Raw genomic sequence first — 14,174 nt, 5'->3', positions numbered from 1 at the left:
AAGAGGACTCTTAGTTCACATACTGAAATGTCTATTTAGCTCCAGTCAGTTAAAAGGATAGTATTGACTTCCAGCCAATGACTAGATGTACCCTACAAGTTGTGATCTGACTATGCTGGAGGCAGTAAGAAACTCCCCAGTGTAAGGCAGATTTTCAGTCAAGTTTTATTTCCATGAAAGAAAAGCCATCCTTCTTCTAGCTGCAGAAGGATATTGATTATGTTATATTTTAAAGAAGTGTGATACACTATTCTTACTTCCTGGGGGCTCTCAGCCAGCTCCATGGGTTACTGTAAAGGGAATTGCTGACAAATTCTCATCTTAAAGAGCCTGCAAGTGAGATTTTCAGAATATCTACCTACAGACCTATATCCAGTGATATTTTTTGTTATTCATATCTAGGCAAGGAACATGATGGAACGCAAATAAGAGTTAAACCCCTAGCCACTTTCATGTAGGCTCCAGTATGCCCTTTGTGTGTGTGCTTACATTATTTGCAGAGTCACTCCTTTTCTTATGTATGGGTCACCTGCTTCATTGTCAGCACATAGCTATCCCCATTCTGTTCCATAACATCCCTGAAGATGCTTTAACATCAGTGGAGGTCTCCCGTGTTGAGACAGGAACTCTGTTTGCTGAAGACTGGGAAATACAAGGAGATTTGGAAGACCTCTGTGATCTAGAGGGATCAGAATATTCCTTCCAAACAACCATGGAAGAGCTTGAGGAAAATCAGAAAGATATTCAACTTACTTTACAGGAACCCCAGAATAATGATAACAGGAAGCAGCAGCAGGAAAAGATGGTAAGTGGAAGATAAAGTTCTTCCAGATGTAAAACTACAGTGCATCGTGGAACATGTAGATCAGCCAGGAAATCAAGTGTGCAAAGGAAAGTGAGGATCATGAGACATTTGAGTTATTTCTCAGAGGTAAAGAATCTTAGTGGCTCCCATTTTCATGGGTTAACATCAAATTCACAAGATGTGAAATCCTTCCATTTGGTCAAAAGAGCCATAGTGTTTGGTTTAGATCAACCGAATATTAAATAATTAATTTATTCAATTATTCTAAATATTTTTAGAATTTTCTTTAAGTTTTCAAACCAGAGAATTTTTATATGGTGGATATTTTGTATTTTGTAAGACAACATTCAATGGAAGATTTCTTTTCCAACTCTAGGAACAAACTTTTTAAAGGGAAATAATGGATATTAGAGAACTAGTTAGTCATTATACAAATGTGTGAATAATCACTTGAACAAATATTCAGGTTTTAGATTAACATATTCTATTTTCATCTCTCAGCTTAAATACAGATTTTACCTCCCTCTCTCCAATTTATAGCAGGGAGCCATCAGAGACATGACAACATCATCTTTCATCTCAGACAGTAAAAGAGAGCTTGGACACAAAGTGTCATATGGCACATTTGGACATGAAGGAAGGAACCAGTGCTTTGCAGTCAGAAGTATCTACCAGTGCAGAGGAGCTGGAACAGCTCTGTGGCAAGGAGGTCACAGCAGCTGATATTGAGCTTGAGAGGATGAGGTGGGATTTTGTGCTGGCTAAACTGAAATATGAACACGAGGATAATGAAAAGCAAAGGCTTCATGAAGAGAGAATGCAGCAGATTCATCAACAGGCAGTAAAAAGACTGGTAAGTAGGGAAAGGAAAAAGGGTTGAACACTATAGAGACTGAAACATTCACATTCTATAGTAAGCAATTTGTAAGGTTTTATTCTTTTGCATGTTGAGCAGTACTGGGACTTCTTTTAAAGTTAGACTCGACTAGGTGACCTTTACAGCTTATACATATTCTTAAGGAGAATGGAGTTGTTCTACTCCCTACAGCGTGAACTATGGTAACATTCATTGCTATAAAATATATTAAAGAACAGTTAACTCACAAATTAAGTTTATGACGTAAGGATCCAATAACTTTTTTTCTCCTTATTTTCCCCCACTGAACATCAGAGGAATTGCTCTGAATGCCACTTTGATCAGTTTCCTGCTTCTACAGTGGGATCAATTTCCCGGGTTACAGTTAGATGACTCAGATAATAAATGCATGAATAAATGAGTGGATGAAAGTATCTACCAAAGTAATACAAATTTTCTAGACAATTAGTCAGATTTTGCAAGCCTGTTTTTTATAGAAGTAGATGAAGTTATTATATGTTCAGGCATATGAGTCTGTTGTTAACAGTAGTCCAGCCCAGAAGAGACCATTCTATTTGGCAAGGTTTAGAAAATGGGACAGCTGCAAGTCTTGGTTGTCTAGGCTCTTCCTGATCGCATTGGCTGTCTGTGGGCCTGACTCTCCTCCAATTTAATGCAATTTGTCATTGGACTGAGTTAGAGAGTAAGCAGAGTATCTGAATCTCAATCATCAATGTTTTAGAGGTACTTGCATGTTTCTTGTATGTTTCTCTTGTATATATTCTCTTGTATGTTCTGTGCCCTAAATCAGGACAGGATGGAAGGATGTCTTTTACACAGTATTTGTAGCATTTGTGTTGTGGTTGTACATACGAGCTCAGATCACACACAATAGTGGCACACAGCTAAGCACCATAGAAGCCCTGAAGTTTTCCATATGCATATATTAATTTTTTTTCCATATAGTTAATCCATAGGCCTGGGTAGGATCTCACAATTATGCAAAGTAAATGCAGTTCCAATGAAATCAATGAAGTTATATCAGAGAAAAACAGATGAGGATCAGGTGCAATATATATTTGGCTAAATGACTGACATGCATCTGGACTAAGCAAATTAACTACTGAATTCTTTTATTAAATTAAGACCTGAAAGTTTGCCCGTGAACATATGTAAAGATATGAAAATGACCATGCAGTGAAAAAACATAGGCAAAAGTTTGTGCCACAGCGGTAGAGATGGATACACAAAAGCCTTACCATGGGCATGCACTTGCTTTACATGAATTGCTTTGTGTACCTGCATGCTCATTCTTGCAGTAAATATGAGGTCACTTACCCTCATTTCAGAGAGAGAAAACCTAGCTCATGTTACGGTTATGGGTGGGAATGTGACACCTACCACTTAATACAGCATAGCTGCCTTGCTCTTGGTTCACACACTGGCTTATCTCAGAGCAACTTCTTATGAACTAAATGTCCCAGAGGGCCAGGTGGGCTCAGAGAAGCACGTGGACTGGGTGTGAGTGGAACATAGTTGTGTGACATAATGTGTATCTTTTCCTTTTTCCACAGTTTAGCCAAGGACTCCAAGACCTACTCCAGCCCCCGAACCCGTATGCCTTGTTCCTATACTGCTTCATCGTTATTCATGTTATTTATACAGTAAAGGAGCTGTCCTTCTACTTTTTCCAAACCCATTACCTGTTCTGTTTTGCTATTGTGGTCTTTTACATTCTCAAAAAGATTTTCCAGGATTACAAAAATAAGAAGAAATATTCTTAAAAAGGCAGCATATTGTACTCTTTTTGCCCCTGTTTTTGCTACTTTTTTATTATCTTTTACTCACTACACCAATCATACATGCAGTATTTCAGCTATTGTTATATGCACGGTAGACTAATTATGGAAAACTAACTGATTTCCTCAAGAAAATTATGACTGAATGACATCATTTGACTTCATGCTGTCTCACCAACATGTTTGGCATCATTCAGGGGCATTTGTCTATACAAATAAAGTTATACACAGTAAGAAGTCATTTTGGAATGTGTACTTTCTATGTTATCTCACCTCCTTGGATTAACACGGTGACTTGGGATTACCTATAATAAATTATGACAGAGGTTTCAGAGTTGGGTTTATTAGCATGGAGGGAGGTGCTTAAGAGAATTTAATATTCTGTTACGTGTTCACTACCATGCACCGGGCAGACACCTTGCTTTGCATTAGGGCTCTCTACCTCTGGGACAGAAGCATTCCCCTCTGTGCTGTGCCATCCTCCATAGCTACACACAGTTTCTATCAGCAATAGACCATCAAGCACTGGCAAGCACATACATGCTGCATAATTAAGGTATAGTGATTTCTGAAGTATCCACACTGATAAGTAAAGATATTAAACGTAGCCCCAATAAAAGGCATTTTGTCTAGTGAGAATGTGACTAGAGCCTTTTAATACTATTTCAGTCATGCAATAGAGGATATTTCCAGCAGAGAAAAGGCGAAGAGTCATCTACCCTATGGTATGTGAGGTTAGAGTAAGTACAATCTTATCAGCCTTCCAGTGTTGCTAGAATCAGAGCATAATTCACCCATATATCCCCATGCACATGCCTTACTCTCTTTTACTTAAATAAGTTTTGTCTCAGTTTGCATTCTCTTTGCATTGTGTTCTTAACAGGAAAACAACCTAAAGAGTGTTTGATAATCAGGCTAGGTATGCTAAAAACTGTTCAGGTCAGGATAAAATAGGTGTAGTCTATCTTTACTCAGGATTGTGTCCATGATAAGTTTGACCTCAGTCAAGATGGTATACTTTGGGCATGCCAGTGGCAAAGTGTTTACAAAACCAATGCCATGTACAAGGCTGTCTGAATCAAGGCAGTAGAGAAAAGAATATCTCAGATCCAGGTGTAGTGACTGGGTAGTTTCCTGACGGTGCAGAATGAGTGCAGAGTGCAGGGTCTTCTCGTATTTCCACAGCCTCTGCGTTTCTGAAGCAGTGGAAGGTTACAAGGATGGTCCACTTTACATACACAGAAAAAACTGCAGAAGATTGAAATGAACGATGACACAATCTTCCTGAAAGGAAATTTAACCAGGCAAAGTGAGGTTGCTTGCTGTAGATATAACCTACATATGCAGATTTAGAGAACTAGACCAATCAAAAATAAGCAAGTGAATAAAAGCTTTATCCCAGCTGCAGTTCCTCTTTTTCCAGCAAAAGTGACCATTACCTCTCACTGAAATCCCAGGCCCCCTCACCCGCTTTAGAATTTCTGTGGAAGGCAATGATTCAACTTTATTTTTGTAAATGACCTGAGAGTAAGACCTGTAAATAAGCTGCTTTCATATCCGTGTTTTTCTCTCACTGAAATCATAAGTGTCACCCAGACAACTGAGAGAAACCTGTCCTTTGTTTTCTGCTGAATCTGAAAAATTTCCTGTAGATAACCTATCTATAAATACGGTTTGCAATAGCACAAGTGACTTAGAATACTTCTCTTCATTGCTGGTAACTCTTGGATTTTGAAGAACAGGAGAGATTATATCAGTCTGTGTTTAATATTGTTAATTCAAATGACAGCTAGAATTAGTCACAGATGTGAGACCACTGGAAGTTTCAGAATACAGAGTCTGCACAGAAGCATTATTTTTAATATTCAATGCTAACTTTTGGGGAAGGGCACAAGGACTTGGTAGTCTTTTGCATTTTACTTACTGCACACAGCAGGTAATGCTAAATAGTCTTAAGACAGCTGCCTCACCATACACACATATTCCAAACATATCCCCAAATCATAAAATCAAGGAGAAAAATAGGTTAGCCTTTCCCTGACAGGTGCTCTCTGAGCCATTGTGGGTACCCATGCTATACTTTTAAACTTATTGACACATTGATGAGAGCCAGATTTTTTTTTTTTTAAGTGGCAGTTTCTGTGTAGCTGCCTAGCTTCTGGGAACTTCAGCTCAAAAAACTGTTGAAATACCATGAATCCATTGATAAAGTCATGAGAAGTAGCAATACAGCAAAGAACAGAAAAATCAAACTCCTCTTTAACTGCTTCAGGTCCTTCTGAGCTTTGATCAGCTCTTGCCCTTCACCAGGGTGACAAATACACTCTTTGAGTTGCCTGGCTGTGTCCTATACCCTTATTTTATGACAGTAGGTTCACTCATCACAAAGCGTATGGCTTCATGTGAAACCACAGGGAACTTGGTGGTTTCAGCTATTTTAAGCCTAAAAGTAGGCAGTATTTTACAGCTGGTTTGATTTCCAGAGAACCACAGCAGGTAAAAAGAGCTCAGGGTTGTAGCATAAAGCTATTCTGAGGTTTCAGAAGCCGCTATGAAGACCCCCAAATTAACAATTAAAAATAATAATGTCATTATTCCCATAGTTTTTGGCAGCTAACTTGTGATTTATCAGTACTTGATTTGGGCATTACTGATCTTGACAAAACAAAATGTTTGCCAATTCACCTACTAGCGAAGACTACATTTCACAACATTTATTTATCATTCTCCCATAAGGAGGCTGGCTGCACCAAATCAAAGGGCAAACTTGGAAGTGAAAGGAAGGCCCCAACCCACTCAATAACCAAAACTTGTTTTGTGTTTAGCAACTTCATGCTGGGGCCCTCTAGCCAGAAATCTCTCTGAACTCAAAGCTGGGGGGGGTGGGGTTAAAAGGCTGCAAGGGCAGCTTTGTTGCAAAAAGTTTGCACAGGCTGTTTTCAGTGAATTGGTGACTTCAGACCTCACATGTACATTTTGAGCCCAAGATGAGCTCCTACCTATATACAAGCTTAACAAATGTGATCAAAACCTTCCTCTTCTTTTTTATTTTTCTGCAGTGGAAGGCTAAGAAGAGGGGATGAGGAGAAAGGCAGTGCAGCAGAAAGGAAGATCTTGCCAGAAGATCGTCCGCTATTGCCAGTTCCAACGCTGCAAAGCTCAGCAGGTCAAACGTGAGCCGGCTGAAAGCGGCTCAGTGCACCGGCGAGACCCTTTGCTGTCACTGTGCCAGCCGAGTAAACTCAAGCGAGACGGAGCCTTGCGCCTGTTGGCGTTGCTGGGACGCGGGACAGCACGCCGGTTCCAACGCGCGCCCGATTCAGCAGCTCCCTTGGCTTGCCGGCGAGCCCCGCGACAGCCGCGGCCGCCCGGGCAGCAGCGGCGCGGCGGCGGCGACAGCGGCAGCGGCAGCGGCAGCGCGAGCGCGAGCCCCGCCCCGCCCCGCCCCGGCCGCCGCAGGGCAGGGCAGGGCAGGGCAGGGCAGGGCAGGGCAGGGCAGGGCAGGGCAGGGCAGGCTAGACTAGGCTGCTGTTAGGGGCAGGTTAAGAGCACGGGGAGTGACAGCCGAAGGGAAGTCCCTGGCCGGCCGTGGGAGCAAGGAACCAAGAAACCGTGGAGAGCTTCAGTACAACATAGGGGTGAGTGATATGAGCCCTTCTGTAAGAGGAGGGAGGGTGTTATGGGTGGGTTTTCATGCTCTGAAGACTGTGATGTTAATTGTACTTATTTTTTTTTACCTGTGCAATTCCGGAAGTGTTGCTCAGATAAAAAAACTGTAATAATTTGTGAAGAATGATTTGCAAGTTGCAGTTATGAGGGGTGAGGTGGGATAGGACGAGAACAATTGTTTTTGCTGAACTGCAGCAATGTCCCAGCTGCTCGGCAGTACCTGCGTGCTCAGGTGTACTCTTTGCTACTCTGAGCCTGGCAGGCACAGACGGGGAAAGAGGGTGTCAGTAAAGGCAGGTGGTGGAACTCCTGCCCCCCTGGTTTTATGGAGCAATTTTTCTATGGCAAAGAGTTAGGTGCAGTTCTGCTAGTTGTATAAAGGGTTGCTGTTGCTCTAAACAGGGTGCTTTTGCTCCAAGTCTTTGGGACTGGTTTAAAGGCCAGTACTATGCTTGTTAGCAGTCATGAGCAGCCAACTTCTAGGTATACTGTATGTGCTTTGTGTTTAGGGCAAGCAGGGAGAAGAGACTTTCAGGTCGTCTGATACCCCTTTTCAGATTAACATAAGCTCTGCTGGAGAAAAATCTTTTAGGTCCTGCCTGCTGCCTTCAGCTTTATAAACTGCTTTGTAGATCTTACAGAATGAGGTAGGCTCCCAGTTGCATTACAGTTGTGGGGATGACTCCCCGACATACAAAACTAGGGTGCAAAAAGTGTGTGTTTGTGTATGCAAGTGGCTGGTTCTTCCTCTCAGCTGTGGAAGGTGAGGCCTGACTGGGTAAGTGCTTGCACCTGGGATGCCACTGATCACAGCCAGGTGCGGGCTCAGCCTCCTTAGAGGAGCGTCACACCCTAAATCCCAGTGCTCTTTATCATCTTCCATTTTCTTTCCAAAGACCCAAACCATATGACCTAAATGACAGTAATGTTCTTGAATTGTTCTTTTGTCTGTGCTTGGTTGTATAAGGGCTAGCTTTGACATATGTTGCATATTTTAAAACTTTACGTCTCTGCAGAGATGCACTGTGTCTGCATAAACACTTGTGTTCTTGGCTCTTCTCTAAAAAATAAGGTGTTTGTAGTGCTAGGTTAACTAACTCTGTGCTTTTGGGATTTCTTTCTTGTTTGGAGCTTGGGAACTGTGGTTGCTTAGTACTTTATAGACTCAAGTCCTTTCAGACTACTTCAAATACCCAACCTTGGATGGGTGTTATTGAAATGTGAGATATGCTGTTGCTTTATTGTTGTGAAGAGAAATTTAAAAGCCTGCCTCAGTGCTTTTGTCCAAGGACCTTACCATGTAGATAGCCTCTACACTACAGTTTGGTCCAACTTTCACTGAAACCAGTGAAAATCTTTCTGTTAACCTCAGTGGTAGCTGGGTTAGCTGTTCTGGCTTGCAAAAGTACTCAAGAGTATTACCACTGTAGGGGCCGATGGGATAGTATAGCTGTAAAAGTCTCATTACAGCCACAAAATGTTCCAGTGCTGCACACTGGGCAGCAACTTTTGGTGTGAGTTGTTTAGTGTTTCCCATGGTGTTCTTTTGGCAGCAGAAGCTGGTGAAATGTTTGCTTGTTTGGGGGATTTTTGAGTACTTCAGTGAGGGAAGCAAGAAAATAGGTCCGTGTTTGCTTTCTTCTGCAGCCTTGAAGTCACAGTAAAGAACTTTAATTTCCATTAAGAAATCTCTCCCTCTGCATTCTTTTTTTTGTGTGTGTGTGTTCTTCTCCCAAAAGTCTCACTGCTGTTGTGAAAATCCTGATATCCATGTGGGTTAACCTTACTGGAGAAAAAAATTGAGTGTGTGACCTCTTTCACCAGCTTAGTGAAATCAATGAAATTGGTCACCAGCACAAAGAAAGATGGCTTCATGTGAATGCTTGAAAGAGACAGAGATGGGGAAAAAGGATGAGGTGCATCTCTGAGATGCTGAGGGTGATTCTGGTTGAAGGAATAGAATTCACTGGACACCAGTTTCTCTGACTGCGGTGAACATGTCTGTGGGCTTTGCCTCCTGTAAGGCAATTTTGCAGGTGTTGAGTGTGATGGTACGCAGCTGGACTAAGGGCTTTAGCAGGACATTCATGTAAATGAATCAGGATCTTGTTACTTAAATTATTTGAAGTAGTACCATGCTCACAGTTGTTCCTCCATCCCTAACTTGGTAAGCATTTCTCCAGTGCTCCTGAAGGACAGCCTGCATCTGTCCTCAGTGCACTGCTGCTCTGCATGACTCCAGTACAAGCACCACTGCCTCTGTTCTTCAGAGCTCTGAGTGCTGCTTCCTGCACATTGGCTGGCAGCTCTGCCTTCAGCTTTGGTGTAAGTAGAGATAAATGGCTTATAGGACTTTGGCTATTTCTAACCAGGTTGTCTTCTGAGTGCTGAGGGTAACCACCCAAAATGTTATGTCTCTCCAGGGCTGGGGAACCACTATCAATCAGGTGGTGCTTAGGCTGGGAGTAGCAGTATCAAAATGATGGGTCTAAAGCATGGAGGGGTTGGAAGCAGTGGGAATTAGTGGAAAGTTTTGCCTCTTTATAGAAACCACTCTTCTCACTGATGAGAAAGATGATACTGGACTGTATTTTGGGGCTGACTTTTCCAGGTGGACTTCATTAAGGATTTGAAGAATGGTAGAGAAGACTCTGGTCTGGTATAGTTTTCTTTCCCTAATTGTTTAGGTAGTAAAGCTTCTGCTCAAAAGGAAAAGCAGACAGCAGGGCTGGCATAGTCTAGCTGGCTGATAGTGACTTTAAAAAAAAAAAAAGCACCAACCAACCCAGAAGAACCTTTGCCTTTGGGGGAAAAATGCTACAAAAGTTGCAATTTTTTTAATTATTATTATTTTTGCTGTGCTAGTATTTGGTCTTGCAGAATCTGTGTGATTGCTTCTCACCATGACCTTACTGCTGGTGAACTCAGAAGCGAGGAATAGTGTTATTGGCTGCTGTGAAATTGATGGTGTGTTTAAAGATGAGCATGTGCTTAACTGTACACTTTTTTGTTGGACTAAATCTGTATGCAGAATGCTGTTCCTTATGTTACAGCATTTGTAAAAGGGAAATAATATTTCCCTCCCCTTTGAAGCTTGCAAGAGGCTAACTTGTAAGTTTTGACATATATCCAAGATTTTTTTGATGGACGGTGCTATTTAAACCTACGGTAAAATGGGGCAGAAAACAGGTGTAACAACTCCCTCTGTGAATTATCCCTAGTCTAAGACTGCCCTCTCTTGGACACTATCAGTTGCTGCACTGGGCTCAGAGAGGTTTCTCACTAAAGTCATCCTTGCAGCTTTGCTTTGTAACTGACCATTGCTTTTACGTCTTTTGGGGGTGGGGTGGGGTTTTTTTATGTTGGTTGTCCTTTTGGAGAAAACACTAGAAAGTTTCAAAATAATTCAAGACACTTGCTGCTATGTTCAACCCAGGGTAGACAACTGTATTCTAGCTGAATTTTTTACTTCTTTTTATCCCCCCCCCCTTTTAGAAACAAGGGAGGTTGATGGAAGCTTAGAAATAGAAAAACCTTTCAAAACATTTGCTTAAATGTAGCAAGGGTAGAGTTCCAAGGAGCCAAAGGGATGTAGATGACCAAACCTTGTGGAATTTTTGGAGGGATTTCAACATCCAAGTACCTCAATGCCATAAGAAATCTTGCCCTGTGTTAGTATGCATTGTCCCAAATCTCCTAGCTAATCATACATGATCTTGAATTGTATTCTGTTTAAATGTTTCAAGTAACATCTTTTTAGTAATATGAACAGGGCAACAGGAAGGTATATGGACTAAAAGTTGTCTTTGGCTAAAATAATGCTGAAATGTTTGTTTAGATTTAGCTAGACTCGCAAGTTAGGCTGGTAGACCTATTTATCCAGCCTCATTCTGGTGCCTAGAACAGAAAATGTTTATTTTGTTCATCTGTCAAGGTTTAAAAAGAAAAAAAAAATTCTCCCAGGTGATTTAAGGTGACACAAACTTGGTGTGGTTAGTCTGCAGAACACTCTCTTATCTTGCTGTTAAATGTTAAAGCCTGTCTTGATAGATTTTGGTGAGTACCTTATTGTTTGTTTTAAGGAGAAATTGTATTTGAACATTTCTGCTGGCCTAGGAGCTTATCCATTTTATTTTACTGCAATGCTCCCCTGGAGCCTAATTTTTGCCCCATTTCATGGGATATCCTGAGGTCAGAGGAGAGATTGTTGCCCTGATCCATGTTCCTCGCCAAGCCAAATATGCCCTTGATGTTGGAGTAAACCAACAGACACAAGACATCAAAGCCTGCAGAAGCAATGCAATCAAGAGCAGTGCTGTAGGCAGCTCTGTAAGACCATGACAGCTTAAACTGTTTTTGCTTAACTTGTTTTCAGGGATGTCTTCTCAGAGAGAGCCTATCTACCTTTGGGTGGAGAACTGCAAAGGGCTAAATTACTTTTTGGCTTGTCTGGCTTCATGTTATTTGTGACTTCTGAATGGAATACTGGAAACTTGAGATCACCACAGCATGATCTTGTGTCAGTGTCTGTGCTGGACAAGGATTCAGACAAGCCTTTAGCTGTCATATATTCCCAACAGTGTTCTTTAGCTTACTAAATTGGTATCTGTTTTCGGTTCTGCTACAGCAATTCCAATGGAGAAAATGCTTTTTCTTTCCCCAGCAGAACAAGAAAATTAATTGATTAATTCTTGTTGGCTTGCCAAAGTTGTAGCATCCTTCAAAGATGTCCAACTTAAAAAAAGGGTATTTTGAATTTCTGTCTCTGACAAGACTAGCTTTTCAAGGGTGAAATAACTTACTGTCTGTGTTCTTCCTGTGCAGTGAACAATCCCTCTGCCTATTAAGACTAGAAAATGCCTGGCTTTTGTTTTCTTTGCACAAGCTGATGCCTGAGAATGTTCTGTGGTGGTGGGAGCATGTTCTTTCCAGAGCCTGTAGGGGTTGGAAAATTATTTTGGCCTCAAACCTTAATTCAGAGGTGCTGAGTATGTAGCCACTCTAATAGCAGGAATTTTAAGAGCATCCTTCCCTAAGATGCTTTAGAGTTTAAGTTATGGTGGAATAAATCTTTTAAGATCAGTTGTTCTCCTGATCCCTGGCTACCATCAGAATTGTAACAAGTGCTGTTCTGATTGGATCCAATCTAGAATAGCTGCTGCAAGATTTGGCTTGGGTTTTAAATTTATGTGGGCTTCAGTTGCTTGTAGCTACCATGGTATTTCAGCACAGAAAATGGAAATAACTAGCTAGTTGGTTATCTGTAGTGTTTAACACATCTCACTGCATTTTAAAGACTAGGACAGCCTGTAGATATAGCAATGTCTGGTGTTCTTCTGATGTTTTCAGATCCTAGGGTTGTAGCTTCTAACCAGTGAGGTCTCAACATGTTTCAGGTGAGGCATGAGGCTAAACTTATTCTCTTGTCTCCCCTTTCTTGCTGGAGAGGAAAATCATCAGCACAGGAAGACCAGGGTGTCTTTTAGCACTTGCCCCACTGAGGTTCTGGGTCTGATATGGCTGTGTCAGTCCTCCTTTCTCCAATGCCTTCTGCAGCTTGACATGCTGCTGCTCCTGCTTTTCAAATAAGCTGAGAAGGAAGAAAGGAGGCAGCATGCCCTTTGCAAGCAAAATTTCTCATGCTGTCCAAATAACTTTTTTACTCTTGTCCTTCCAGCACTGAAACTCTTGTGTGACATTCATTGCTCCTCCCTCTTGGTGTCATTGTTCATTCACAGCCCCAGTAACTCTCTTCAGGGTTATTAACATCTCAGTCTCCACCGTTCTTCCACATCAAGATCCAATTTCACATAAATGCAGATGGGGGCAAGGAGCAAGAGGGAGAGGACAAGGAGGTAGCAGCCTAGTAGGGACAGCAGCTGGGTGGAGTGGAAGACTTGCTGGGAAAGATTGCTCAGGGAGACACATCAGATGACAGTCTTTTGCCTTATTCCCTTTTGCAGTACAGGGGCAAATGTAGGTGCTTTTGACCTTCTGAAGGGCAATGTTCTTGTAGTCTACTTTACGGTGACAGAATAGAGCATCTTACAGGGTTGGAAGGTAGTTTAGTTGGCCAGTGACGGGTAGGCTCCTGTGAAATGTACCCCTTGGCATCACTGCCCCCAGGGGCTGTACAGAAGGTTTCTGGGGTGATTTGAAACTGTAGCATTCCCTGTCTGAGAGAGCAAGTGAGGGAGATTCACTGTCGGTGCAAAGACCGCTTTTTATAAAAACAGAAAAAGGCAGGTCAGGAGAGGGATTTCAGTGGGATGCAGTTATGGATTGTGCTGTGAGATAAAAAGTGACATCTGGTTTCCTGCACAGGCCCTTGTGTCTAATGGTGTGGCTGAGCTCTGGCTGCAGCCTGTCCCTCCATGAGGTATTGAGGCTGTCTTTCCTTTCCCTACCTATTGTCAGGACACTTACAAGAACCTAATATCCATGAGGCCTCTGCCTTTGTCAAAATAGGATTGAAATTGGGCAGCTAGATTTAAAAAGGGAAAATAAAGCCCAAACCGCCTCTGGCAAGAGGGGCAAGGAGGACAGCCAAAATTACTAAATTTGCTGCTTCTACTTCAACAGATGTGGTAAGATTATTTTTCTTACTACAGCTCAGTTTTTTGCATTATTGAGCTTTTGCCTTTTTCTTTTTTTTTTTTTTTTTTTTTAACCCAATGGCCTATTTTGATGTCAGAGTGCTGGTAAAATGTATCTGAAAATCCTAATCTGAAAATCCTAAGCCAGTATCTTTAAAAACTGTGTTTCACACATGATATAAAATCATCCATACAAAAGACATGCAGAATGGAAAGTATTTAGTTTTCTCCCTGTGTGCTCTGTCCCTGTGTATTGTCAAGACAAGCCACACCATCAAAAGAGTAGCAGAGCCAATGATGTTTTAATCCAATTGACCTGTGATCTCTTTTGCTACTGGCTTACCTACCATAATGACCCCTGTTTGTCCCATCCTTGCTTGTCTGGGGTCAGCACTGGGGCCTTGGGTTAGAAACAGTATTTGCAGTGGCTAGTGGAGAGCAGCCACATC

General features: G+C 41.8%; 1 protein-coding gene and 1 long non-coding RNA gene across 2 annotated transcripts in view; both read left to right on the top strand.

The window, feature by feature from the left end:
• The first annotated feature begins 590 nt into the window (after positions 1-590).
• Positions 591-3,620, top strand: TMEM247 (transmembrane protein 247). The gene is made up of 3 exons (XM_052806575.1): positions 591-805; positions 1,346-1,658; positions 3,236-3,620. The coding sequence occupies exons 2-3, from the start codon at positions 1,422-1,424 to the stop codon at positions 3,443-3,445; spliced, it is 447 nt and encodes a 148-aa protein (XP_052662535.1). The 5' UTR covers positions 591-805; positions 1,346-1,421; the 3' UTR covers positions 3,446-3,620.
• A 3,386-nt stretch (positions 3,621-7,006) lies between these two features.
• LOC128150562 (uncharacterized) overlaps positions 7,007-14,174 on the top strand; it is a 44,028-nt gene continuing 36,860 nt past the window's right edge. The window contains exon 1 of the long non-coding RNA XR_008238096.1: positions 7,007-7,098. This is a non-coding gene — a long non-coding RNA (uncharacterized LOC128150562). The remainder of the gene's footprint in view (positions 7,099-14,174) is intronic.

The sequence above is a fragment of the Harpia harpyja genome, chromosome 13 (assembly GCF_026419915.1).
Source record: "Harpia harpyja isolate bHarHar1 chromosome 13, bHarHar1 primary haplotype, whole genome shotgun sequence".
In the NCBI taxonomy this organism is placed as follows: domain Eukaryota; kingdom Metazoa; phylum Chordata; class Aves; order Accipitriformes; family Accipitridae; genus Harpia; species Harpia harpyja.
Note: the sequence above shows the minus strand (reverse complement) of the source record. Positions and strands in the feature narration are given on the sequence as shown.